The sequence below is a fragment of the Dasypus novemcinctus genome, chromosome 21 (assembly GCF_030445035.2).
Source record: "Dasypus novemcinctus isolate mDasNov1 chromosome 21, mDasNov1.1.hap2, whole genome shotgun sequence".
Classification (NCBI taxonomy): domain Eukaryota; kingdom Metazoa; phylum Chordata; class Mammalia; order Cingulata; family Dasypodidae; genus Dasypus; species Dasypus novemcinctus.
This window is the reverse complement of record NC_080693.1, coordinates 72,925,688-72,949,806: the sequence shown is the minus strand read 5'-3', so window position 1 is coordinate 72,949,806 and position 24,119 is coordinate 72,925,688. Positions and strand designations below refer to the sequence as shown.

Genomic DNA, 24,119 nt, shown 5'->3' with positions numbered 1-24,119 from the left:
GGAAGGTTGGGAGTAAAGAAGAAACTTTCCCATTTGTCCTTGAGCATCTCAACGTGGCATCTGGGCAGGGCCTCTGACACAGACAGCCTATCCCTTCAGCCACGCCAGCCCCGTCCCAGCCTCACACGGGTCATCTTGCCTGAGTGCTCTGGACGTAAGAAGCTTTTGATTTCTCTTGTCGCCTTTTGCCATATCCCACTCAGCCAGGTAGAACCTTCTTCTCGGAGTCTCACCACCTTCTCTGGGAAGCACGAGCAACACCCTGTTGCTTTTCAGGGGATTTTTAATGTTTCCCTTTGATGTCCACATTTAGACTTTGGCCAAAGAGCTGGGTTCTGCTGAACCGGGTTGCAGGCATCTTGAGGATTTCAAGGATTCCGTTTCTTAGAAGCAAGTGCCTGTTTCCTTACCTTTTTCCATGAAATGGTTAGAAGGAGCCCTCAGCACCACATGGAGTAACCTCTATGGAATGTGCTCTAGAGCATCAGGCAGGAATGGTGCATCCCTGTTTCCCACTTCCTGCTGTACCAGTTTATGTTTTGTTCCTTGTTTGGGGTCTCTTTCAAGTTTGTGCTTTGCCTGCTTGAGACAGAGCTGTGTTAATGGTCAACATTCTGTGTGGTAATTGAGGCCATCGGGAGCCGTAAGCAGCCCTGGCTTCCATTCCTTTTGCGTTTCTGTTTAAAAACACCCTATGCTGAACAATATGCCTTTGTTTGGAAAAAACTATGTATAATCGAATAGCATGACAGCTTGGTTAGATGAGTGGCTTTCCAGCTTTACTTGACCACAACCCACAATAAGAATGCACATTACAACATCACCCAATACCTGCATACATATAATATCACTGAAAAGCAAGTCACAAATAGTATTTACCTTAATTTACTAAGTATCTCTGGCATTTTCTACTTCTTTTTTTACACCAGCTTGTGACCCACTAAATTGTTTTTATGAACCACCTAATGGGTTGAGACCTGCAGTTTAAGAAAACATGGTCTAGAAAAAACTCTGCTGTTTTGTAAGAAATGTTTTGTAAGAGGGTATGGTATGTCTTTTGAAATGCCTGAGAGATATTTTCCTTCCCAACTGAACATAGGTCAAAGAGGGGCGTTTGTTTGCTTTTAGTGGTAAATGTTCTAAATTCAGCTGTGTAGCATTGTTTATTAGATTTGGAAAAAGTGGTGTTATTTTCAACTCTGGTTGTCAAATAGTACAGAGTAAGTTCCAATTAACAGTTAAATAGGAATGCTATTTTCAAAGCTGTAGGGTGCTTTGAAAGTTAATTTCCTTAGTCCCAACTGTCAGTTCTGTTTTCTTGGATGAAGGCTCTCGGCTGGGCAGCCCTGTCTCACCTATAAATAAAAGTTCTTGTCACACTCAGTTGCTTTGACCCTGGGAGGGTATGACATTGGATTTTAAAATAAGCCAAGCCCCTTACTGACATTTAGGAGTATCAGTGTGGGTTTTTGTTTCTTTGTCTGTTTTGTTTTTTTTTTTGTTTTCTCTAAGTATAGGCTGAGTTTGGAATCCAGTATTTCTGGAGATGGTAGGTGAAAGCAACTTCCCTTCACCCATGCCCTACACACATACTTCATATTTGGCACTGTCCTAGACACTTTGCTTGTACCCTTCATTTAATTAGTAATACGCTTGTGTCCCAAACCCTCTTCCCATCAGAGGAGACAAGAATTTTTTTCCCTACAGAATGCCTTATGGATAAAATAAGGTCTAAATCTGAATTTTTTGATTCGGAGTAATAATCCTTTGTGACTATCAATCAATCATTTAAGACATAATAGTGTTCATACTACCGTTTTCTGAAATGTGCAGGGCTTCTGTTCCAGGGCTTACATTCGAAAATTGTTTTAAATTGCTAGTTCTTTGGTTAATCTTATAAAACTCTAGTTACAGTATTGTTTTTTCTTGCAAGCCTTACAAATCTAGGTTTGCAATAAAAAGCTTCTATATTTACATGAAAAAGTTGCTGCTGGCTTGCTTTTCCAGTTGCTGTTTATCATCATAAATGCTGTGCTTCCGGATGCCAAACCCCAGTTCTAACTGCACTGCTGCTGTTATACAAATATTGAACACACCAGTTGAGCTACTCAGCAGGTTGGAAGACTAAGGGACAGAACCACCTCTCTTGCTGTTTAAAAATTGACCATCATCGCCTGTCACTGTGTCCCAGGGAAAACAAATGTTTGGGTAGAAAAAAATTCCAATAACAAACAATGTGATCTTCTGTTTTTCAGGTTAGTGAAACAAGAGCCTCGGCCATCCAGGCTTGTAGTAGTAAGTTCCTTATTTTAGTGTATGCTTCCCTGTGAAGAATAAATCTCTCCTTTTCATAAATTCATTTTAAAGGAGAACATTGGACTAAACCGTTCTAAGGTCCATTTCAGCTCTGACATCCCATTTTCCCAGGCCACAGTACTCAGAGCAGACTGCTTTCTCTGCTTGTGCCCCGTTGAAGAGCCTGGTCATCATTCAGGTGTTGAGGGCAAAGTGGGAAGCAGCTGGTGGGGAGTCCCAAAGACTTGTGGCCTAACCCAGCCTTTGAACGAAGTTGACTAATTTGTTTTCATCACCAGGCCAAGGAAACCTGGCTTCACACTCTGCCTTTATCTATTGGTTGAAATGTGAACAAATTAAGAAAACCAGGCTTTTTTAAGTTACATTGTCCCACGTAAATGTTTACTTTGGGGGTTGTTGTGGTTGACTATATGATCCATTTTGTGGAACATAGTATAAAACAGCATTCTCAACCCTGGCTGCACATTAGAGTACTTAAAGAATTTTTTTAAAATCCAATTAAATATAAATCTCTGGATTGAGCTGGGGAATAGGTAGGCATCAGTATTTATTTTTAAACTCCCCAGGTGAGTTTAATGCACATCTATGGATAAGAGCTACTGGTATAAAGTAGCTGGGATATTTTCATGGCTTTTAAACTGATGAAAGGAAGCATTTATTAAATGTTGCCTATTAAGGACCTAGAATGCCCACTATGAATATGTATTTCTTTCTTTATCAGAAAAAATGTCATCAAGGAAAAAATAATTTACCCTTTGGTAATGTGCCTCTCGACTGGGTGATGGGGGTGAACGTAAGATGACTATTCTTAAACATTTCATTTTTTTCTATTTCTACTGAATTGTGAAAGCTTGGTCTTTGGTAGGTTTGACATTTTGTTTGATGACAGAGCTGATTCTGTTTCACGTCTCTTAACCATTTCACAGTTTTATTTTTATATGTCTTTGACCTTTTCCCTTTTACTATAACTGTCTGACAAGGCATGCTTCATCATTTAGGAAGTTGTCAAGTATCCAGGCTCCTGAGGATGTATGTTTCCCTGTATCCCATGAGGCTGGGGGGAAGGGTGTCTATTTTCAGACAGCTCTGTGGTTGGAATACAATACCTGTTACTCTTCTCGTGCTGCCATTCTCTCCCACAGATCCCTAGCAATTGGAACCAAAGCTGGTTATAAGCTGTTTTCCTTGAGTTCTGTGGAGCAACTGGACCAAGTCCATGGAAGCAGTAAGTGTGTGTGTGAGATCTCAGGACACCAAGTCCTTCCTCTAGACTGTAATCTGTGGTGTTACTGAGCTTTCTTGCCTTTCACTTTCTCCACTGTCAAATTTAAGGAGGCTATTTTTCAGATCGAGAAATAAATCATTGCCTCCACTTGCTTAAAAAACAAAACAAAGAAGCCCTTACTATGCCCTTATTAAGATTTGGCAATTGCTTAACTTTTTTTTTTAGTTTTCTGAAGACTCATTTGAAATCATACTGTTGATACTTTTCCATATACTATAGGCATGATTATCAATTTTTATCATTGTCAAACCATGACGGTTACTTGAAACTTCTTTTTGCCATTATATTGGCATTACAGGATAGGGGTAATATTTATTTAGTCATAGAAGTGTTTTCTTTGTTTTAGTAACAGTGCTATCCACTTATGTAGTCCATAACAAAGAGGCCGAAATACATTTAGCAAATAAAAGAAAGAATTCCACCTAGAAATTTAGCTCTCTTGTTTTCTCAAGATAAGGAATAGTTTATGCCAACATAATAGTGGAGAATGCACAGCCTTTGGATTTCCTGGAAAGAGAGTGGTTTGGTAAATAAAATTGGGGATTTCTAATTTACTTGTAAGAGCTTATTTTTAGTCTCCCTCTTTCATGAATATTTTGCTCTGCCTCAGTCCCATGTTACTCCCTACGGGACTTCTCTGTGCACATGAAAGGGTAGTCTCTGAGAGGTATGTTCTCAACACAAGGTGCCTGGGGGCTTTCTACTTCACCTTCTTGCTGAGTACAGAAGTACTTCCCTGGTCAGAATACTGATGTTCAGATGTTTGCAACAGAAGAGGATATCCAGGAAGATCAGGGGGAGCACAGGTGCAACTCTCCATCCCACAACGCTGCCTCTCTTAGTCACAGGGGCAGGAAGAATTCTGAACATTGAGGCTGCCAACAGTAGTCACTCCTTTAGAAATCCATCACAGGGAAAGGGTCTATTTTGTCCAAACCTTCAAAACAAATGATGGAACCCTAGGGCCCCTGAGGGGTGACTCTTCCTGCCCAGAAACCAGCAGGCTTCAGGAATAGCTCTGGAAATCCTGGCTTTGTGTTCTAGTCACCAGCTTACCTAAGAGTTTTCTTTACTTTAGGTATTTGGAGAGGACCTTGGAACTGCTGCAACAGGAAACAGTGAAGGTCCCCCCATGGGGAAAAAGAAAAATCTGTAAACGTGTGCTCATAGAGGGCTCCCAGTCAGCAGTACTTTGAAAGTGCCATAAATTGGCAAAAGCTGTGCTTAGTGTTTTGTGGCTGAAATCCTTCTCACTGTAACTGTCCTGCCTCTTGCCCTCCCAGATGAGATCCCAGACGTCTACATCGTGGAGCGCCTCTTTTCCAGCAGCCTGGTGGTGGTGGTCAGCCACACAAAGCCGCGACAAATGAACGTGTACCACTTCAAGAAAGGTACCGAGATCTGTAACTACAGCTACTCCAGCAACATCTTGTCCATAAAGCTGAACCGGCAGGTAAGAGGGAGAAAGCCCTCAGGCTGGGCTCTATGTCTTCTGCTATTGTGAGTGGAGGACAAAGATGAATGTCTTTAAAGCATGCTTCAGGGTCTAAAGAGGACTTTAATACCCAGGCCTCAGGTTATAAGAGTATTGTAAAGAGATTTTATTCCTCGTATTATTTTAGAGGTGATTCTTCTTTGGTCAGTCTGCTCCGGTGTTCCATCTTGAACAATGGCCACTGGCTATGTGAACCCTTTCCTCCTGTATGTACATGCCAGACCCTGGCTCTGACAGTATCCTCTGAGCTACTTTCCCAGGAGGCCTGAAACCGGAAGAACACTGTTCTGGTTTTGGCGTTAGGTGGTGGCATTCACTGCAGGTTGGCATGTCTGGGAATGAGACTCCTGAGTCACTTCTGAAGCCTGTCACTCAAGTTGCCCCTTCTCTTACCATCTGCTTGGACTTTCCTAGCCAGTTCTGGTCCTCAGCCTCATGCTTCCATTTTTCTTTTTCCCAGCTAATCCTTAAAGAGTCTTTCTTATAGTGTTTTCTTGTTGAAGGAAGGATTCTTCTTATCTCAGATATGCAAGGTAGTCTCTTTAAAATTATAAATTCTTGTTAAATAAGTGTTTAGAGTATTAGCAGAGTTTCCTTTCAGTTCCTGGATTTTAAATCCTATGAGGGCAGGGGCTAGGTTCCATTTTGATCACTATTATAGGACCTGGTATAGAAGACTGCCTGAAAGGTGCTCAGTAATAACTGTTGGCCGACTGTTGACTAAACCAGTCAACATGTAGATTCTTTGTATTGTTGTAGAGAAATGGGGCGTGCGCGGTATCGAAGGCCAGGACACCTGAGAGTACCGAGAAGGAAGTTGGTTTATTTCGACCGGCCGGGCTCGCCGGACTCTCGTCCTAATAAAAACCGAGCCCCAAATAGAATTTTGGGTTCCCTTTTATACAGAAAAGATATAAGGGTAGGAAGTTAAATGGTGCTTTTGTGAAAGAAAATGACTTTCCTTGTTAATTAAGTGTTTGAGTACCAGATAAGTTTTTTATAGTATCCCCATATTTTAGGTGAGCTTGAATTAACATATCCCTCACATCTCCGGTGAGCTTGAATTAGCATATCGTTCACATCTCAGGTGTGCTTTAGCATATTGCTCACATCTCAGGTGAGCTTGAATTAGCATATCTTTCACATCTCATCTGGAGGCAACCCTAAACACATTTGTCTTACATCCTTTTTGAACATTCAGAGACTATAGGGCCTATATTACTTATTTGGCCATCTTGGGGACTAGGTACTCTTGGAAACAATTTTGAATTTATGCACAGGCTATATCAGTATGACCGTGCTTTCTGTCTACTCAATTCATTGTTCCTAGAAAGGTAGAGGTTGTTACGTTCATCAAGCACAATTTTTTCTTCTTTGTGTCTAAACTGTTAAGTGCTTATCAATTTTTTTAATAAATGAAAAATAAAGTACTTTCTAGAGTTGATGAATTATTTTGGTTGAGTTTCCATTTAAGTCTATATAAAACAATGTGGTCGAAAATAACCAGGGAAACAGAGTATGGGAGTTTGAGGGTAAGGAGTAAAAAGGAATAAGGGAGAAAAGAAACCAGGTTCTTGGCAAGGCAGGTTGAGAGTTTTCTGTTGAAGGCTTTTAAGTGAAATTCTTGGCTTAAGTGCCTTCTCTGAAATATGTTGGTAGCACATTACGTTTCACTGCAAAACTTTTTATCTTTGTACATAGTAGTAACCAAAACATGAAGGTGAGATTTCTTTTTTGGGGCACTCAATTATCTTTTTAAGATTGTTTAGGTAAATGTTCTATACTCTAACCAAAGAGCAGAACTCTCAAATAGTACATATAATATCTGGTATAACTTCTCCTTCCTTTGGTATTTTCATGAGCAAATGGGGCAAGGAAGGATTAGTCAGGTGTTCAGGTCTAGTTAACCTTTTGGTGCCAGCCCTTTGTTCAGTCACACTCATTGACTTTAAAGTTCTTTTCCCCACCTACCAAAGCGCAACAACAATTAATGGCAAAGCTAATTGGAACCCACATCTAAAGCTTCTTACATCCTTGAGTATTTCTTCTCCTAAACAGATAATTTGAAACACATGCAGAAGAGTTTTAGGTTTGCTTTTCTTAAAACTTTCAGGTTTAGACTTAATTTTCATACTAGAAAATAAAGATTAGACAACTTCTGCAGCCCCACCACCTGAGGTAACCAAGGCACCGCTGTTCATCCAGAGGAAATAAAAAGAGGGGAAAGAGGCAGCACATCCAGTTTCACGGTGGTCAGCTCACCTTTCCATCAGGTCTCTTGGCAGTGGAGTTCCTTTTTTTAAAAAACCCAGGTTAAAGACTTATGTAGGAAATCATGAGAATATAAAATCCTATTTTCCTCTAAGTATATAGGAAGAAAGAATTCTTAGTATCTAGTATGTATTCTTCATTTTAAGTTGATGTTATCCCCATTTTACCTAATTGAGGAGGTATATTTAATGGACAATAAACCAGATGCATTTGGATATGTAAACACAGTTTTTTGACCATCTGCTCCAAGGACCATGGTTATTCAGATGGAGCTTGATTGACTCCAATGCCTCCAAAGCTAAATTGATGGGCAGAAGCTATAAATATATATTTTAGTGAATCAAAAGTGTTATTACTTATACCTAGAAAAATAGATGAGCCAAAGTGTCAGGGAATGAGTGGAGTTGAAAGTAAGTCCATGGTCTGCTGAGACTGAGAGCTGATTATTAAAGAAAGCAATTCCAAGAATCGTGTTCATCCCAGAAGCACGCCCTCAAGTGAACTCAAGACACAGTGCTTCCTCTTACTCTCCCAGTGTTTTCTGTCTGTTTCTCTCCCATTTTATTCTTGTCTGTAGCATGGGGATACCTAAGATCCAGCTGAGTGGGCAGCAGAGCATTTGGTGCTGTTTGAGCCAGTGGGAGAAGATACTGATCAGGTCAGACAGGTTAGATGAAGATGCTGCTCACACAACATTCATGTGCTGGAGACCTGCTATACTGGAGATTGGGTGGGAGGGGATGCAGGAGGATATTGGAAACCTAAGAACCTAAACAACAATAGCAGAATATAGTCAGACTAAAGTAAGTGCTGGCAAAAGGCAAAGTAATCAGCTACATCTGAGAACAAATACTTCATGGAGAAAGAGTAATATTTCTTGTCATCAATTTTGGGATCCTGTTAGAATTTTTTTTTTTTTTTGCCCCTTAGCACCAGTCTCAGACCTGTGGCCACAGACCTCTAATTCAAATTAAGAAAGGGGTTTAAAATTACTTTTCTGTTTCTCCATTTTCCTGAACTTTAATGAGTCTTCCTGGGAAAACAGGAGGACACACTTTTCTCATGAGGAGCTCTGCACCCTCCCTTCCAATCCTTGGAAAAAAAGGATCAGTGGTTTTCAAACTACAGTGTATATTAGAGTCAACTCCCAAATCAGTCTGGCAAGAGTCCTAGGCTTGCTCCTTGGGTCATTCTGACACTCTTTAAAAGTCTGAGAAGCACCAGGCTAGAGAGACGCAGGGCCAGGCCCCAAATGCAGGAGCAGACGGTGGCTGCACAGAGTGTGGAAAGAGCCACTGGACCAACAGTTCCTTTCCCAGCAGCTCCTCACCAGCTCCTGACATTCTGTGGGTCAGCATTCTATTCCTTTCAGCACCCAGCACAGTAACAGCTCATGACCAGGTTTCACGCGGCAGAGAGCATGGCCATTAGGAAGAGACCCGACACCTGACAAGCTGTCATCTGAAGAGCAAGAGCATGATCTCCACTGCAGGGAGGAGGAGTTCCCACAGGGGACCTGGGCTTGAGGATTGCCCCCGGGGCCCTCAGTGCTGTGGGTGAGGTGTGACGATGAGAGCTGCAGGGCTTCTCACATTCCCTTTGCCAGGACTGGTGGGAGGGGCACACAAGTGGGAAGAAAAAGGCGATAATTACTTGGAAAGGGGTAAAACATAAGACTTGGCTATAAAGGCAGAGCAAAGAAACCCACCTGTGATTAAGAGGGAGACCTTTTGAAGAGCACTGAAAGGAGCCTGTCAGGTGGGAATGAGAAGACGTTTTCCTGAAATTTTCTTAAATGGCCAAGGGAATCTGATTGGGAAGAATTCCAGACTTCCTGTTCTTAGTGAAGGGGGAATGAAGAAAAAAAGACGACGATGAAGAAGAGAAGGAAATCTCAATTTCTAAATAAAATATTTGTTTTGTTCATGTGAATAATACATATATGTATGTAAACATAATCTTCGAGTTGCAACATCAGCATTCTTCTTTAGGATTAGACTCAAGTTAGGTCTCTTAAGAAAGACAGTGATTTGGGTTTGCATTTGGGTGTTCCTGGAGTTGGTCTGGTAGATTGATGAGTCTGTGTGATTGCAGAGGTTGCTGGTGTGCCTGGAGGAGTCCATTTACATTCACAACATTAAAGACATGAAGCTGTTGAAGACCATCTTGGATATTCCTGCCAACCCAACAGGTGAGCTCCAGAAACAGAACCGATGCCCCAGCACCCCACGCTCTCTTCACAAGCTATACTCTACTCAGTCAAAAACCCAAAGCCGTGTTCATGCTTTATAAGCCAGAGCAGTGTTTACCTTGAAGTCCTGCTTTAATGGTGTCAGATCCAAATCACATTAGGCTGCGCACCCTGCAAGAGGACCGTGTGGTCTCCATCGCAGCCTCCGAGAAACTCCCTTCATCTGGGACTATTCTCAGCATACATGTCAGGTTGTTTAAGTGGACACAGAGGAGATTTTATGCATCTGATGTGGAAAGATGTTTACCCCCAATAAATCATCTCCAGTATGGAGTAGGAGTAGTAATTAAAACAGGTTTAGACTTGGTGTGTCTTCATGCCTAGAAGAAAGATGATCAGAACCTTAAAGGGGGGAAGCGGACTTGGCCCAGTGGTTAGGGTGTCCGCCTACCACATGGGAGGTCCGTGGTTCAAACTCCGGGCCTCCTCAACCCACGTGGAGCTGGCCCATGCGCAGCACTGATGCGCGCAAGGAGTGCTGTGCCACACGGGTGTCCCCGCGTAGGGGAGCCCCATGTGCAAGGAGTGCGCCCTGTAAGAAGAGCCACCCAGTGCAAAAGAAAGTGCAGCCTGCCCAGGAATGGCACTACACACACAGAGCTGACACAACAAGATGACGCAACAACAACAAAAAAGAAACACAGATTGCCGGTGCCACTGATAAGGATAAAAGCGGCCACAAAAGAACACACAGTGAATGGACACAGAGAGCAGACAACTGGGGGAGGGGGAGAAGGGGAAAGAAATTTTAAAAATTAAATAAATCTTAAAAAAAAAAACAAACCTTAAGGGATGTGTTTTTTGACACAAGGAAATCTCTCTACTAGAGTAATATGATAGGATGCTGGATTTCACCATATAATAAAGTTCTGGTATTTACTTTAAAAGTGAGGCTAGTTTGGATTTGTCAGATTGAAATAACAGATGATGGTGTTTTATGGATTCATTGAGGTAGACTTAAAGAAAAGGAAGTTCCTTATTGTGTGGTAGGGTGGAGAAGTCATCACCTAGGAACAATCTGTGTATCTTGATTATACAGGCTAATATATATAAATTGTATTCCAATTCAGTATCATTAAGTGACTGCTGCAGTTTACAGTAGAGTTTCTGAAATGCTTTCATTATGTACTGTAGCTTCCTAATTCTTTAACTTTCACTGAATTTCAAGATCTGTGTGGGCCAGCACAGGTCACCTAGGTTCTTTGACCCTTAGTTTCCTGTAAAATGGGAGAATAATACTTTTCCCACAGGATCAACTGAGAATTAAAGGAGATGCTAGTGAAAGTGACCAGCATAGGGCCAGCCATGCAATAAAGATGTCCTGTGCCCCAATTTCTCCCTCTTCATCTCAGCTATGTAGATGGCCCTTTGCTATTGATTTCTGGGCTTTAAAGTTTCAGCTAACATAAAATGATATTTTTAGAAGTACAAAGAGGTTGAGGCCATTAGTTCTGTGAGATAATGGCCTTGAACCTATTTCACAAAACGAAAGATGCTATGTGAGGGAGCCATTGGGTGTATATGAGAGTTTTGTTTTAAGAATGGGAGGTTGAAATAATCTGGAAAAGTGTTTATTGGAGACCTGCTGTGTGTGTGGCACCTTAGCAGGCACCATCGGGTGTAGATAGGACACCTACACACCAGGAACCTCAAATCTAGCCAGATACCAGTTCCATGAGACAGGATGCTCTGTTTGAGGTGCATGAGACAGATGTTCCTGCAGCCTGTGGTAGCACTGGAACCCTGTGTTTACTGTGGGTTGTGGATGGTGGAAGCAAAGCTGGGCCCCTCTGTTAGGAGATAGGAAGTGCCGTGGGATCTGAGCAGGCCTTGGGAGGAGTGGGTCTGCCAGGGAGGCAAAAAGCTAAATGCTGCCTCTGAGTCTCAGTTCCTTTGAAAAGAATTGGGCAGAGTCAGTGCCCTGCGCAGGGGTGGGATCTGTGGATCGGCGTGGTGGCAGGCTTCCCTTCCTCACACTCATCATACACTCAGCCCACCAGGCGGGAGGATATTGCTTGCCTCAGGAATGAGGCACATTCCTCTGTAAAAAGGCAAGTTTTCCCCATTTATAATTATATTTTTTCGCAAATGCAATTCCTTTTCTCAGCTCAAGAAATTCATTGGTTGTCTTGATTTTTTTTCAGTTTAAACAAGGAGAAAATAAGAGAAAAGAGTGTGGCTATTTGTATTTTATATGAGAGAGAATGTGTGTTGTTTGTAAATGGAGTAATATTTCTCTCAGGAGTTAATAAGAAACCGCGGGAGGGTTTCTCATGAACATTCTGAATGGAGTCACAGGTAGATTTAGCATTTCCCTCTGGAAGACCAGTGAGGGCTTGACCCCAAATGTCTCTTATTACACCTCTGAGTTTCTTTGGAGAGATAGCCCAAGACCATTGCAAATCCTCAGATGTTTAATTCTCACCTCAACTTAAAGTTTGCTCACCTTCTTCCTCAGTAAAATGGAGAGGATAATTTTTTACCCCTCAGAGTTATTGTGGTGAGGCACCACTGAAGTGGTGGAGTGAACGAGAGCAAAGGCACATTTGCTGTGCCACGCGGATGGTCCGCTAGGCTCACTCGCTAGCCCAGCCCCTACTCTGCCCTGTAGGGTGGCAACCCCCTGCCAAAACTGGGCTTCAGTGATGTGACCGATTCCTCATTCCAGACCCTTCCGAAGACCGAACCGTCAAAGCCATGAGTAGAGAAGCCTCAGATGCCAAACGTTTCCTTTAGTCATCCTCATTCTCTAGTTTTATGTTTTATACAAATATACAAGATGGGAACAGTGGCTCTCAATGTTATAAGTCCATCATGGTAGGGTACATAGGGTACACAAGGACAACAGAATCACTTGTCTAATTCTGGATATATTTTGATATGATGAGCTCCAACCAAATTAGATATGCAAGTTCTACTTTTATGTCATGCTCAGTGGCTGGTATGGCTGTAAATTTCCTTCCTTTTGTCTCTGTCTGTGTCATGCCCATTCCTGTTGTGTCAAAGATTGCAGTCTGTTTCCTTTAAAGAGCTTGGCCGGGTGGGGGCTCAAAGTTAATTTCCTGCTCACACAGCAGTTGGTGCCTGAGCAGCGGAAGGTGGAAATCTCCATGTACAATCTCCCAGCTGCAGAACTCAGGTGGTTTCTAGGTTTGCAGGTGCTATTGCATTGGGAGAGCAGCCTATGCCACACAGAAATAAGTATCATAGAACAAAATTTATTCCCTAGCAAGTCCACTTTCTGAAAACGGTAACACAGTTGGGATAAAAGGCTCTCATTTGTCATAGTACAGAGCATTTGCAGGAGAGAGAACATGTCTTTCCTTTCTATTTTTGAATATTGGAAACTATACTTTCAGACATTAATCAACTCAGAAAGAACTGTATTTTAGAAACCACTGTTAACTTGCTTAAAGTTTGACATATAATACTAAAAATACCAAGCTGAGAATGATTTAGAATCATAGGCTTTCCGTTTAATTCCAGCTGATGATGACATTGGTTCTTGAGTCGATAACAGGCACTTCCAGCTGGAGAAGAAGTACAGCAGAGCCATTTCAGTGAAAGTATAGCTTCCAATGATTTATGGAAATATATGTCAAGTCTAAAACAAGTCCAAATAGAAAAAAAGTACTGGAAGAAAATAAGCCCTAATGTTGAGGCTTTCGGGAAAGCCTTGGGAGGTTAGGATTATGGGTGATTTTCTTCCCTTTATGTTTCCTGAGCTTTGCCAATTTTCTGTGATATCGCTTTTATGTTGTACAATAACTAAAGAAAAAGCCCATTTCCTTCCAAAAATAAAGTTTGTGCGACAGCTGTGAGGGGACCAAATCACTGGTAGAATGGTAACAGCTAAGCCCGAAAAAAGTTTTCAAGCTCTTCCTGGGTGTTTCACAAGGAGTAAGATGCACTCATGTAGCCAAGTGATTTTGTGTGAGACTTGGACAATAAGAAATCAACGGAATCATGGTAAGCTTTTCCAAAGACCTTCACTGAGTGTGCAAGGGTAGACGAGGAGGATCCCTTGGCTAAATTCACTTGGTCTGGCATAGGAGCAAACTCTGAGGCAAAACTGTCAAAATCAGGGTGTGTGTCAGACCGAGGACCTGCCCTTGCCATTCTCCTCTTTCCCTCTTTGTTAGAATCTAGCGTCACCTAATTTATATGAGGTATTGCAGAAAGTTTGCTGTTAGCTAAGAATGTTTACACTTTTTTCCTGTCAGGATATTTACATTTTAACATAAAATCTAAAGGATAACTGAAACGCTTTGCTCCCAAGCTTTTTCTCAAAGACCTCCTTGCTGACCCTGTCACAAAGGTGTGACCCAGTATTTTCAGAGGAGGAAGTAGGTATAAGAAGACTTGGCACCTTGGAGTGTTAGAGCTGGAAGGAGCCCTAGATCATCAGGGACCCCTCATTTCATGGACAGGAAACAGGCCTAGAAGGGCTATGAAGAACTCAGCCAGTTATTCAGTAGGTGGCCAGGTCCTCAGCCATCTCTGCCAAATATTTTAAAAATACTGCCTTTTTCCAAAAAACACAACATCACTAATAATTAGGGAAATACAAAGCAAAGCTACAATGAAGTATCATTTGACACCTATGAGAATGGCTACTATTAAAGACAGAAAACCACAAGTGTTTGAGAGGATGTGGAGAGATAGAAATGCTTATTCACTGTTGGTGGAAATGTAGAATGGTACAGCCACTGTGGAGGACTGTTTGGTAGTTCCTAAAGAAGTTGAATATAGATTTGCCATGTGACCCACCAATACCACTCTTGGGTATTGAGAGCAGTGACATGAACATACATCTGCACACCAATGTTCATAGTGGGGTTTGGCAAAAGATGAAATCAACCCAGGTATCCATAAACCAATGAATGGATAAACAAACTCTGGTGTGTACACACAATGGAATATTACACAGCTGTAAGAAGTTGTGAAGCATGACAACATGGATGAACCTGGAGGACATGATGTTGAGTGAAGCAAGCCAGACACAAAAGGACAAACACTGTTTGTGCTATTATGAACTAAATATATTGTGTAACCTCATGGAGTTAATAATTAGAATATGGATTGCCAGAAAACAAGAACAAAGTTAGAAAATGGAAAGCTGAGTGTTATCTTGTACAGAATTGGTAAATATAAGACTGTTTTTCTTTGAAACTGAACAAATGTTATATGTGCGAATGTTATAAGATGTTACTATCAGGAAAAAAAACAAAACATGCTAAGTGAAAGAAACTAGGCACAAAGTATAACAGGTATGATTCTGTTTATATAAAATGTAAATATAAATCAATTTATAAAGATGGAATTAGTGGTTACATAGGGCAGGGGAAGGATAGAGGAATTGTGAAGTGACTGCTAAGGGGTTTGAAGTTTTTCTTCTTGGATTATATGAAATAGTTCCAAATTTTTTTGTGGTAATAAATGCACAACACTGATTATACTAAAAGCCATTGATTGTACACTTTAGATAGAGTGTATGGAATGTGAATATATCTCAATAAAACTGCTTTTGGAAAAACACCACCTTTGGGAGGAGCGGTGGGGGTAGGGAGTGGGGTATATGGGAACCTCTTATGTTTTTTGGGTTTTTTTAAAAGATTTATTTTTCATTTATTTCTCTCCCCTTCCCCACCAACCCCCCCACCCAAGTAGTCTATTCTCGGTGTCCATTCGCTGTGTGTTCTTCTGTGTCCGCTTGTATTCTTGTCAGCAGTGCCCGGAATCTGTGTCTCGTTTTGTTGTGTCATCTTGCTGCGTCAGCTCTCCATGCTTGCAGCCCCATTCCTAGGTAGGCTGCACTTTCTTTCGTGCTGGGTGGCTCTCCTTATAGGGTGCACTCCTTACGCATGGGGCTTCCCTACGCAGGGGACACCCCTGCATGGCACGGTACTCCTTGCACGCATCAGCACTACGCGTGGGCCAGCTCCACACGGGTCAGGAGGCCTGGGGTTTGAACCTTGGACCTCCCACATAGTAGGCAGACGCCCTATCCTTTGGGCCAAATCCACTTCCCTCTTATGTTTTTTAATATAAAGTTTTGTGTAATCTATTTATCTTTTTTAAAAAGATAATAAAAAAATTAAAGGGGAAAAATATATAATCACATTTGATCCTTGAAATTAATCTCAATTCTATCAGTGATGGAAAGTATAAATAAAATTGAATAATACTTCTCTGAAAAAAGACCACCTTTTTAATAGCTCCATTGAGATATAATTCATATATAATACAATTGCCCCATTTACAGTGTAAAATTTAGTTGTTTTTAGTATTTTCAGTTTTGCACCTATCACCACAATCAATTTTGGAACAGTCATTATCCCAAAAGAAACCTGTACCTCTTAGCCGTCATCCACCAATTTCTCCATTCTCTCAGCCCTAGGCAGGGACTTTTGGGTTGGTTCCACCATTTCGCCATTATGAATAATTATGCCGTGACCATTTATTTACAACTTTGTGGGTGGACATGTGTTTTCACTTCTCCTGGGTGTATATCTAGGAGTGGAATTGCTGGGTCATATGGTAACACTCTGTTTAACCTTTTGCCAGATTATTTTCCAAAGCACTGCACCATTTTACATTCCTACCAGCAGTATATGAGGATTCTGATTTTCCACATGATCACATTATCCATCTTTGTTTCTATCCTAGTTTTGTGTATATAGTGGTTTATCATTGTGATTTTAATTTACACACTCTTTTTAAAACATATGTGCTCAGATATCTTCAGTAGTTACCCACTCCATTTACATTCTGAGATCTTAACTCGTTAGCTTGGCACTCAAGTCCTTTCACAGTTGCCAATTATATGTAACATCTTTCCCACTAACTACCTCCACAGGAACCCACTACGGGAGTTAGCCTGATCTCCTGATTGTCTCCCTTCCCCAGTTTCCCAAGACCAGAATGCCTTCTGCCTGCCTAGCTGTTCTTGAAATTACATTTGGATTGCAAAGAGCTCAGTTGAGATGCAAAACTGGGGTTCCAAGAGCTTAACTGGGAAGATGTGAGTGGTCCCTTCTAAGGTCAGGCCGAGTAACTGTACAGGCAAGGGGGTGCAGGGGTGCCAGAGCATGCAGTGAAGGCTGTTGGGGCTCACTTTCCTCCCATAGGTCTGTGTGGCAAATGATAAGAGTGCAGCCCTGGCTGTGTACCTGGCAAAGCCATGGCAGGCGGTAGAACCTAGAGAGCTTCTAATTCTAAGTGTCTGATTATTCCTCTGTGATAAGGTAGGACATATTTTAGCCTGATCCAGAGTTTTTCTTCTAATTTTATATAAACATCCCGCTAAACATACTAGCTTTTATCAAAGTTGTAACTCATCTTTATTTTTTATTTATTAAGCAGTTTTATTGAGATATATTCACATACCATATGATCTATCCAAAGTGTATAATCAGTTGCTTTTAATATAATCACAATGTTGTACAGTCATCATCACAAAAAATTTTAGAACAATTTATTTACTCCAAAAAGAAAAATTCTGCTTGCCTTAGCATTCTTTTCCCAGTCCTTCATAACCACTAATCTAATTTTTTTACCTTTTTATTTTCTTCACTTTATCACTAATTTTATCTTTATAAATTGATTCATATTTACATTTTATATCAAAGGAATCATAAAATACACAATATATTTAGTTCATAGTAGTGCAGTCATACAGTATTTATTTGTCCTTTCTGTCTGGCTTGCTTCACTCAACTTAATGTCCTCCAGGTTCATCCATGTTATCATGCTTTACAACTTCATTTCTTCTTGCAGCTGCATAATATTCCATTCTGTGTATAAACCACAGTTCTTTTATCCATTCATCAGTTGAAAGAAACCTGGGTTGTTTTCAACTTCTGGCAATTGTGAATAACACCACTATGAACATCGGTGTGCAGGTATCTGTTCGTGTCACTGCTCTCAGTTCTTCTGGGTATATACCCAGTGGTGGTATTGCCGAGTCATGTGACAAATCTATATTCAGTTTCTTTAGGAACTGCCAAACAGTCCTCCACAGTGGCTGTACCATTCTACATTCCCACCAACAGTGCATAAGCATTCCTATCTCTCCACATCCTCTCCAACACTTGTAGTTACCTGTTTTTTTAAATAATGGCCATTCTGATAGGTGTGAAATGATATCTAACTGTAGTTTTTTGATGTGCATTTCCGTAATCAGTGATGTTGAACACTTTTTTTCATGTGTTTTTTTGCCATTTATATTTCTTTGGACAAATGTCTATTCAAGTCTTTTTGCCCATTTTTAAATTGGGTCTTTTTTTTGGTGGTTGAGTTGTAACATCTCTTTATATGTCAGGGATATTAAACCCTTATCAGATATGTGGTTTCCAAATATTTTCTCCCATTGAGTCAGCTGTCTTTTCAACCTTTTGAAAAAGTGCCATGAGATGCAAAAGTGTTTAGTTTTGAGGAGGTCCCATTTATCTACTTTTTCTTTTGTTGCATGTGCTTTGGGTGTAAGGTCCAAGAAACCACCACCTACCACAAGGTCTTTAAGATCTTAGTTTCCCTACATTTTCTTCCAGTAGTTTTATGGTCCTAGCTTTTATGCTGAGGTTTTTGATACACTTTGAGTTGATTCTTGTATAAGGAGTAAGATAGGGGTCCTTTTTCATTCTTTTGCTTACAGATATCCACTTCTCCCAGGACCATTTGTTGGAGAGACTGTTTTGTCCCATTAACATGGACTTGGTAGGTTGGCCATAGAGGTGAGGGTTTTATTTCTGGACTCTCTATTCTAGTGATCGATGTGTCTGTCTTTATGCCAGTACCATGCTGTTTTGACCACTGTAGCTTTGTAATATGTTTCAAGGTCAGGCAGTGCAATTCCTCCCATGTTGCTCGTCTTTTTTAGAATTCTTTTGGCCATTCGGGTACACTTTCCCTTCCAAATGACTTTGTAATTTTTGCCTTTTCTATTTCTGTAAAATGACCTGTTGGAATTTTGATTGGTATTGCTTTGAATCTATAATCAGTTTGGGTAGGATTGGTATCATGATATTTAGTCTCCTCATCCATGAACGCAGATTGTTTTTCCATTTGTTTCCATCTTCATTGCTTTCTTTTAGTCGTATTTTATAGTTTTCTACATATAGGTCCTGTACTTCTTTGGTTAAATTGATTCCTAGGTATTTGAGTCTTTTTGTTGCTATTGTAAATGGAATTTTTCCCCTGATTTCCTCCTCAGAGTATTCAATACTAATATCCAGAAACTACTGTTTTTTGTGCATTGCTCTTATATCCTGCCTCATGGCTGTACTCTTTATTAGCTGAAGTAGCTTTGTCATAGACATTTCAGATTTTTCTAAATATAGGGTCATGTCATCTGCAGATAGTAAGAATTTTACTTCCTCTTTTCCTGTTTGGATGCCTTTTATTTATTTATTTTTCTTTTTAGGTAGAACGTCTAGTAAAATGTTGAATAACTATGGTGACAGTGGGTAGCCTTTTCTTGTTCCCAATCTTAGAGGGAAAGCTTTAAACCTTTCCCCATTGAGCACAATGTTGACTGTGGGTTTATCTTATACGGCTTTTAACACATTGAGGATTTCCCGTTGATATTCTTATTTTTCAAAGTGTTTTGTCAAGAAAGGATGCTGGATTTTGTTGAATGCCTTTTCTGCATTGATTGAGATAATCATGTGGTTTTTTCCCTTCAATTTGTTAGTGTGGTGTATTACATTGATTTTCTTATGTCGAACCAGCCTCGCATACCAGGAATAAATCCTACTTGGTTGTGATGTATAAGTCTTTTGATATGCTCTTGGGTTTGATTTGGAAGTATTTTTTTGAGAATTTTTGCATCTATGTTCAGTGGAGAGATTGTTCTGTAATCTTCTTTGCTTGCAGTGTCTTTATCTGGCTTTGGTATTGGGCTTCATAAAATGTGTTGGGTAATTTTCCCTCCTCTTCAGTTTTTTGGAAGAGTTTGATGGGTTTGTGTTAAGTCTTTTTGAAGAAATGCCTGGTAGAAGTCACCTGTGAAGCCATCTGGACCTGTACTTTTTTGTCGGGAGATTTTTGACAATAGATTCAGTCTCTTTAAATGGGCTTGGTTTGTTAACGTCTTGTATTTCTTATAGCATCAGTGTAGGCTGTTTGTTCATTTCTAGGAATTTGTCCATTTCATCTAGGTTGTTTAGTTTGTTGGCATACAGTTTCTCATATCCTCTTATGATCCTTTTATTTCTTTGGGATGAGTTATAACTCACCCCCTTTCATTTCTGATTGTATATATTTGCATCTTCCCTCTTCTTTTCTTTGTTAGTCTAGCTAAGGGCTTGTCAGTTTTTTTGATCTTCTCAAAAAGAACCAGCTTTTGGTTTTGTTGCTGTTCTCTATTGTCTTTTTTGTTCTCAATTTCATTTATTTCTGCTCAAATCTTTATTATTTCTTTTCTTCTGCTTGCTTTGGGTTGGTTTGCTGTTCTTTTTCTAGTTTCTCCAGCTGTTCAATTAGATCTTTGATTTTAACTCTCTCTTCTTTTTTAATATAGGCATTTTATACTATAAATTTCCCTCTCAAGACTGCCTTCACTGTGTCCCATAAGTTTTGGTAAGTTGTGTTCTCATTTTCATTTGTTTCAGTATATTTACTGATTTTACTTGCAATTTCTTCTTTGACCCACTAACTATATAGGAGTGTGTTGTTAGCCTCCACACATTAGCAAATTTACCTCTTTCCTGTCTATTTTTGATTTCCAGTTTCATTCCGTTATGATCTGAGAAGGTGCTTTTATAATTTCAATCATTTTATATTTATTGAGAGTTGCATTTTGACCTAACATGTGGTCTATCCTGGAGAAAGATCCATGGGCACTTAAGAAGAATGTATAACTCACAGAGTTTGGGTGCAAAGTTCTGTATATGTCTTAGGTCTAACTTTTTTATCATATTGTTTATGTTCTCTGTTTCTTCATTGATCTTCTATCTAGTCATTCTATGTATTGATGTGAGTGATATGTTGAAATCTCCAATTCTTATTGCAGAGATGTCTCTTTCTCCCTTTGGTTTTGTCAGAGTTTGTCTCATGTATTTTGGGGCACCCTAGTTAGATGCAGAGATATTTATGACTGTTTTATCTTCCTAATGAATTGTTCCCTTTATTAATATATAATAGCCTTCTATATTGTCCTTTTTATTAATATATAGTAGCCTTCTGTATTTCTTATAACTTTTTTGCATTTAAAGTCTGCTTTTTCTGATATTACTATAGCTACCCCTGCTCTTTTTTAGTTACTATTTGCATGGAGTATTTTTGTCCAACCTTCACCTTCAGTTGGTTTGTATCCCTGGGTCTAAGGTGAGTCTCTTGTAAGCAGTATATGGATGGCTCCTTTTTTAAAAAATCCATTCTGTTAACCTGTATCTTTTGAATGGGGAGTTTAACCCATTCACATTCAATGCTACTATTGTAAATGCATATTTATTCCACCTTTTTATTCTTTAGTTTTTATATGCCATATCCTATTTTTGTCTTTTTACTTGTTTGGTTATCCTTTCTGCTATGCTTCCTTCTATACTCTTTTCCAAGCCTCTCTCTCCTGTCTTTTTCAGCCTCTAAGGCTTCCTTTAATATTTCCTTCAAAGTGGATTCTTTTTTGTAAACTCTCTTAGTTTCTGTTTGTGAATATTTTAAACTTGCCTTCACATTTAAAGGACAATTTTGCTGAATAAAGAATTCTCAGGGGGCAGTTTTTCTCTTTCAGTATCATAATTGTTTCATACTACTGTCTTCTCACCTGCATGGTTTCTGAAAAAAAAATCCACACTAAGCCTTATTGGATGCCCCTTGTATATGATGGTTTACTTCTCTCCCTTGCTGCTCTCAGAATTTTCTCTTTATTTTTGACGTTTGACATTCTGAATAGTATTTGTCTTGGAGTGGATCTATTCTGATTGGGGTTCATTGCACTTCTTGGACATGTAAATTCATTTCTTTCGTGAGATTTTGGAAATTTTCAGCTATTATTTCCTCAAATACTCTTTCTGCCCCTTTTCCCTTCTTCTTCCAGAACTCCCATGACATGTATGTTGTTGCATTTCATGTTGTCACTCAACTCCCTGAGTCCCTGCTCAATTTTTTCCATTCTTTTCTCTGTTCTTTTCTCTCTTCAGTTTTGACTGTCTTTGGTATCACTTATTCTTTCTTCTGTCATTTTGAGGCTCCTGTTGTATGCCTTTAATGTGTTGGTTTTTTTTTTTAAGATTTATTTATTCCCTCCCTTCCCCAGTTTGCGCTTACTGTCAGCTTTCAGCTCTCTGCGATGGCCCATTCCGTCAGCTCTCCACGGTGGTGTGGGCCATCTTGCCTTCACCAGGAGGCCCTGGGAATAAAACCTGGGGCCTCCCAAATGGTAGACGGGAGCCCAATTGCTTGTGCCACATCTGCTTCCCTAATGTGTTGTGGTTTTTTTTTTAAGATTTCTTTTTCCTTTCTTTCTCTCCCCTCCCCTGCCTTGTCTGCTCTCTTGTGTTCATTCGCTGTGTGTTCTTCTGTTCTGTGTCTGCTTGCATTCTTGGCAGCACCGGAAATCCGTGTCTCTTTTTGCTGCGTCATCTTGCTGTGTCAGGTCTCCGTGTGTGCGGTACCACTCCTGGGCAGGCTATGCTTTTTTCGTGCAGGGCGGCTCTCCTTGCAGGGTACACTCCTTGCATGTGGGGCTTCCCTAGGCAGGGAACACCCCTGCGTGGCATGGTACTCCTTGCGCATGGCAGCACTGTGCGTGGGCCTGCTCACCACACAGGCCAGGAGGCCCTGGGTTTGAACCCTGGACCTCCCATGTGGTAGGCAGACGCTCTATCAGTTGAGCCAAATCCACTTCCCTGTTGTTATTTTTTTTGAAGATTTATTTATTATTTATTTCTCTCTCCTTCCCTGCTCCCCACCCCCAGGTGTCTGATCTCTGTGTCCATTCACTGTGTGTTCTGTGTCCGCTTGTATTCTTATCAGTGGCTCCTGGAATCTTTGTCTTGTTTTGTTGCATCATCTTGCTGCGTGAGTTCTCTGTGTGTGCAGCACCATTCCTGGGCAGGCTGTACTTTTTTCATGCTGGGTGGCTCTCCTTACCAGGCACACTCCTTGTGTGTGGGGCTCCCCTACGTGGGAGATGTCCCTGCGTGGCACGGCACTCCGTGTGCACATCAGCACTGCGTGTGGGCCAGCTCATCACATGGGTCAGAAGGCCCTGGGTTTGAACCTTGGACCTCTCATGTGGTAGACGGATGCCCTATCTGTTGGGCCAAATCCACTTCCCTCCCTGTTGTTTTTTGATTATTTGTTCAACCTGGGTCTTTGGGATTGTCCCTGTTAGTTGCTCAAAACTGGGCTCTGGACCCTGTAATGGGTTGCAGACCCGCTTCCTAAGACCTTGGGGAGGGAGGCTGTTAAGGCTGGAAAAAGCTTCTCTTACTTACTTTCAAATTCCTCACATGCCCTTCCTTGGTCTGACAGCAGATGGTGCTCTTTGGCTGCCCTCTCAGTTCAATGCGTGGTCAGCGTGTGTGCTGTAACACAGATGAGACCAATGTGATACAGGTTCCTGTCTTGAGGCTGAGAGCCTTGTATTCAGATTTTCTCAAAGACAGTTCTCCATCCTTCACTGGCAGCCCCCTCCCTTTTCCAGGGTAGGAAATAATTCCACTCCCCTCTGAGTCCTCAGCAATCAGGGAGATTGAGAGGGCTGGATCTCTTTAGTCCCTTGCTGGCTCCCAAGGCAGAGTCGCACAACCCCACGAGGCCTGAAAGTGCTCATGGGCCACAGCAGACCAAGTGTGTGGGTCAAAAGCTGAGTCAGCCTTCAGCTCTGTCCTTCTCTTTCCCCTTTCCTGGGGAGGTGGATCCTTGGGGTCCCCTTTATAGCCACTGGCCCCGAGGCCTGACAACTCAAAAGTGTCTGTAGTGTGGGGGTGGGTCCCTGCAGTGGCAGTTGCCGCTTTTAACTCACAGTTTAGCCATTGTAATTCTTTCCCTTTTTTTCTCTTCTCGGCAGTGTGCAGCCTTCCTCTGGTATTCTAACTGTAGAAGGTTTTTTTTTCCAGGCCATTTTTCCCTGTCCTCTAGCTATATTGCCGGAGAGATGAGAGTCCCCTATCTTTCTAGTCCACCATCTTCCCAGAAGTCTCTTGTACTCATATTTTCAAATTTAAAGACCTCTCGCATGATTTTCTTGAAGTTCCTATTCTGGTGAATGCTTTGGCTCTGTGGGATATTTCTTGAATTGCCTGCCATCAAATACACCCACCTCTATTAATCTAAACCATTGTTGTGGAAATTCTTTATTTAAATGCTGTTGGGAGCACACACAACCCTTTAGATCTCCTTGTGAATAAAAACAGCTTATGTCGGTACTAGTGTGACTGACTTTTATTCTTCCAGAGTATTGTCAAAGCACCTTAAATCCATCCTGTCCACTTTCTTCACTTGGTTTTGATGCCTGGGTATGGCACATAAACTGCCAGCACAGACTTCAAACG

At 40.9% G+C, this 24,119-nt stretch overlaps 1 protein-coding gene across 6 annotated transcripts in view; it reads left to right on the top strand.

Annotated features, from left to right (window-relative positions):
* Window positions 1-24,119, top strand: part of WIPI1 (WD repeat domain, phosphoinositide interacting 1) — a 37,872-nt gene that overhangs the window by 644 nt on the left and 13,109 nt on the right. For 2 of the 6 annotated variants that reach the window (XM_058284617.2, XM_071210778.1), the window contains exons 2-5: window positions 2,256-2,295; window positions 3,459-3,541; window positions 4,885-5,054; window positions 9,462-9,558. In XM_058284617.2, coding sequence (XP_058140600.1) covers window positions 4,968-5,054; window positions 9,462-9,558 — 184 coding nt within the window. In that variant the 5' untranslated portion in view covers window positions 2,256-2,295; window positions 3,459-3,541; window positions 4,885-4,967. Of the gene's footprint in view, window positions 1-124; window positions 155-2,007; window positions 2,296-3,458; window positions 3,542-4,884; window positions 5,055-9,461; window positions 9,559-24,119 lie in introns of those variants that run through there. The other 4 variants (XM_004459481.5, XM_023589092.3, XM_071210777.1 and 1 more) reach the window with 3 other exon arrangements.